This window comes from Cryptotermes secundus, unplaced genomic scaffold, assembly GCF_002891405.2.
Source record: "Cryptotermes secundus unplaced genomic scaffold, Csec_1.0 C38798922, whole genome shotgun sequence".
NCBI lineage: Eukaryota > Metazoa > Arthropoda > Insecta > Blattodea > Kalotermitidae > Cryptotermes > Cryptotermes secundus.
Window position 1 is genome coordinate 1 of NW_019772095.1, and position 3,607 is coordinate 3,607.

The following is a 3,607-nucleotide window of genomic DNA, read 5'->3' on the forward strand; positions in this document are numbered from 1 at the left end:
GGGGTTAGCTGCTGTCAGTAGTGTAACATGTGTCTGTCTGGATTGTGATGCAGGCAAGCCTGATGTTGTGGTAGTCGAGGATGAAGAGTACAAACGAGTCAGCTTTGACAAATTCAAGAAACTCTCCACTGTGTTCCAAGTGAGTGTCTCCTGTTTGTGATGTGAATGGCCACCCTTGTTAGTCATGACATGTTAAGTCACTGATGTTTTTATCTCAGTTACTGCAAGGCATCGATCTGACAAAGTTTTTCAAGTGTTTTACAGACCTCTAGAGACTGGTAAGTCACTGAGTCAGTGCTGACCCCATCAGACAGTAACCTCTTTGTGTGCTTCACAGAAGGAGAATGGAACTGTTACAGCAGGCAATGCTTCCGCTCTGAATGATGCCGCAGCAGCTCTGGTGCTGATGACATCACAGGCGGCTGAACGACTCGGCTGTAGGCCTCTAGCTCGTGTTGTGGGCTTCCAGGATGCGGCCACAGAGCCCATTGACTTCCCTCTTGCCCCAGTGCTCGCAGTACCCAAGGTGAGAATAAGAGTCGGTGAGCATGTTTCCTGTTGTGTGTTTCTTTGTCTTACAGTTGCAGAACTTTGTGATTGATTCTCTCCTGGTATTGTTATTGGGAGAGGGTACAGCACAAATAAGAAATACATACAGAATTTTGATTTTGTCTATGATATGGGTTGATATGTTTAAAGTCATTGTTGCATAAGTAGTATTTGGTAATGAAAATTGGAATGAACTGGCAGAGGACCAGCTCCAGTATTGGATTTTCAATTGGTGATATCTGAGTTTTAAACTTGTGCATTTTAATGTTAACACTGTTTATCTGCTTTGACGTATGTTACAGCTACTGGGCACCTTTGGCTTGAAGAAAGATGATGTGGCACTATGGGAAGTGAATGAGGCATTCAGTGTTGTCATGTTGGCATTCTTGAAGTCTTTGGATATTGATGTAAAGAAGACAAATGTCCATGGGGGAGCGGTGAGCTTGGGGCACCCCATAGGGTGAGTTGGTACTCACAACTACAGTCGTGCATTATGTGGGGTTTCCTTAATAGTCTGATCCCCACACTTTATTTTTCTGAGATTGTTCTTACAAATTTACTCTCAGGATCATCTCCCCCTTCTGAGCTGATGACCATCCCTTCCTAACATCTTGATTTCACCATCCTGACTACTGTGTGACTTGCACAAATCATGAAGGGCCTGATAATAGATTGCAACAAATTGTTCAGCTGTGTCATGTTTCTCACATAGCCCCAAACTTTTCTGCTTCGGACACTTGTAATTTGTGCTCCTTCAGAGTAAGGCACCAGGCTTAACCATACAGAACAGCTGGTCAACTTATTGATCTCAGTGTTATGATCTTTAGTGTTCTGGAAATTAGCTGGTATGGTAAACAGTTTTTGAAATGATGATAAGAAAAATTTTCTGTATACTGTGTCTAGAACAGCCTTGAGGCTGTATTATCATCAGATAATGATGTAGGTCATTATGTTGTCATTAGAAAGATACTGGAGTCTGTTTTCAGCATGTGATGGGAATCAAACTTGTCATACCAGGGGTCTCATTGAACACAGTATTTAGTTGCATCCGTGTTTATTCTGAAAGAGAAGGATAAATTTGGGAATTGTTCATTTTCATGTTCGATTGCAGGATGTCTGGGGCACGCATTGTTCTGCATTTGATGCATGCCCTAAAGCCTGGGCAGCTGGGCGTTGCTGCCATCTGCAATGGTGGAGGTGGGGCATCTTCCATATTGATAGAGAAGCTGTAAGTCAGTGCAGTGGTGAAGCTCATCTCTGTGAACCAGGGTATGTTGTAGCTTGTGTAGACGGCCTTATGGAAGAACAGTCCTGTGTTACTACATCTGAATTTCCTTCTGGCATGTGAATACTGGAAGTATGTTGAAAGTAGAATCTAATGACTTTGTTACGATGATATAATTGTCTACGCCGCTGATGATGCACCTTTGTTCGCACAGTAGATGGAGCGTAAGACTGCCCACATTACATTGTTATATATTGTTAATGGAGTCACTGAATTTCTTAAGAAATGAGTAAATATATTTTAATAGAAAACAACACCTTTCTGATCTGTTTCCATGCCACAGCTTTCATGTAACTATTGTCATAGGTTTGTTGATTGCTATGTTGATGTGAACTTTATCTGATGCTCAAATTTTGTTTCCCTGTAAAGGTGGGAACCTGTGTGGAAAAATTATTGCAAATAACAGATAAGTTAAGAGGTCAAACAGTGGAGCTGCAAGGATGATCGTATGTTCAGATCTCAGCCCATTGATTGCTGTCGTGACTGTGCTCTTGCTGTGACTATGGGTTGTGACACCACGTGTGTTGTAGCTGGATGCCAAAATTTCAGAGGAACGTGCCAACTTCCATAATCAGAATTGAAGAGAATGTGGTGAGGATGTCAGATTGTACAGGGAGGTTGCTAGGAACATGGTGAAATAGATCCATGAAGATGGGGACTACTTGTTTCTCCAAAATGTCAGCATCCACTTACAGTGCTGCGTGGTGTTACAGTCCAGAACACGCCAGTCTGAACAACTGCCATCACGAAAACCAGAAAAGTTGTGACTCAGGTAATACCATAATTAAGGTCACATTCACCTCGATACACATTTGTACGTACAGTTTATGTTCATCTCATCATCTTGTTCAGCACAATAGAACTTCTGCATTTCAAGGAGTGTCATTGAATTTCTTGAGACACTCTTGACCTTGTATTCTTTCTTTAAGCTTTGGAGCTGGTTCTAGAATGTTCACATTCATTGGGCTCTGTTCTGTGACAGATAAACTCCTAAATATGGACTCTGATTAAAATCTGCTCAACCATTCACAATATGGAGTATCCCAAAACTCAGTTAATCTAAAACATTCTCTCATATTAACAGGGAAATTCAAATTTAGACCTGCCAGTCAATTTGTAGAACGCTATCACAACGTTGTGAGTTGTGTATTTGATTGTGGAGGTTATCATTTTGAACAGTTCTTGGTAATTTCAGTAAGTAAAAAAGAAATTTCTGATGTATCTTAGTGTACTTTTACTAATCAGTTAACCGGTACTCTCTCATACTTTGTGTGTGAGAAAATTAACAGCATATGATCTCCATACCAGTAGTCCAAGAAACTGCAAGAGGTAGCTGCTTGCACTATACAGTGACAGAGGATAGAACTGTGATGTGAGAGAGAGAGATGGTACTGCCCTACCATGGTCACATTGGTAGTCTGGGCGAGGCAATGGTGAATGAGCAGCACTGGGCTGAAAGTGTTAACATCACAGAGCTTCTTCACTGTCTGAATGCCTGTGTCATTGTTTAGGGAACTCTTGCATTTTGGAGTGATCAAGTATACTTGATTTGTTCTGTACACTTTATTCGTGTTTTGAGGTTTTGTTGTGTAAACTGTGTTCATGCAACACTTCTCTAATCTTGTCCATAAGCTTCTGCCATACTTTGAGAATACTCTGAATAGTTTGGCTGCAATGTCATACACAAGCATTTGTATGTGCCATCTGCTGTCATTTAGATATATGTATGAGATTGTCCAGGTGGGGAGTGTGAATCACCAGGCAGATAGTATA

General features: G+C 41.3%; 1 protein-coding gene across 1 annotated transcript; it reads left to right on the forward strand.

Moving 5' to 3' along the window:
- Positions 1-53: 53 nt before the first annotated feature.
- LOC111875195 (acetyl-CoA acetyltransferase, mitochondrial) lies at positions 54-2,710 on the forward strand (the record flags this gene model as incomplete). The annotated part of the gene is given in 4 exon segments (XM_023871258.2): positions 54-139; positions 338-526; positions 852-1,009; positions 1,661-2,710. Coding segments are annotated over 4 exon segments (554 nt in total), but the record flags the coding sequence as incomplete, so codon positions are not given.
- Positions 2,711-3,607: the final 897 nt, after the last annotated feature.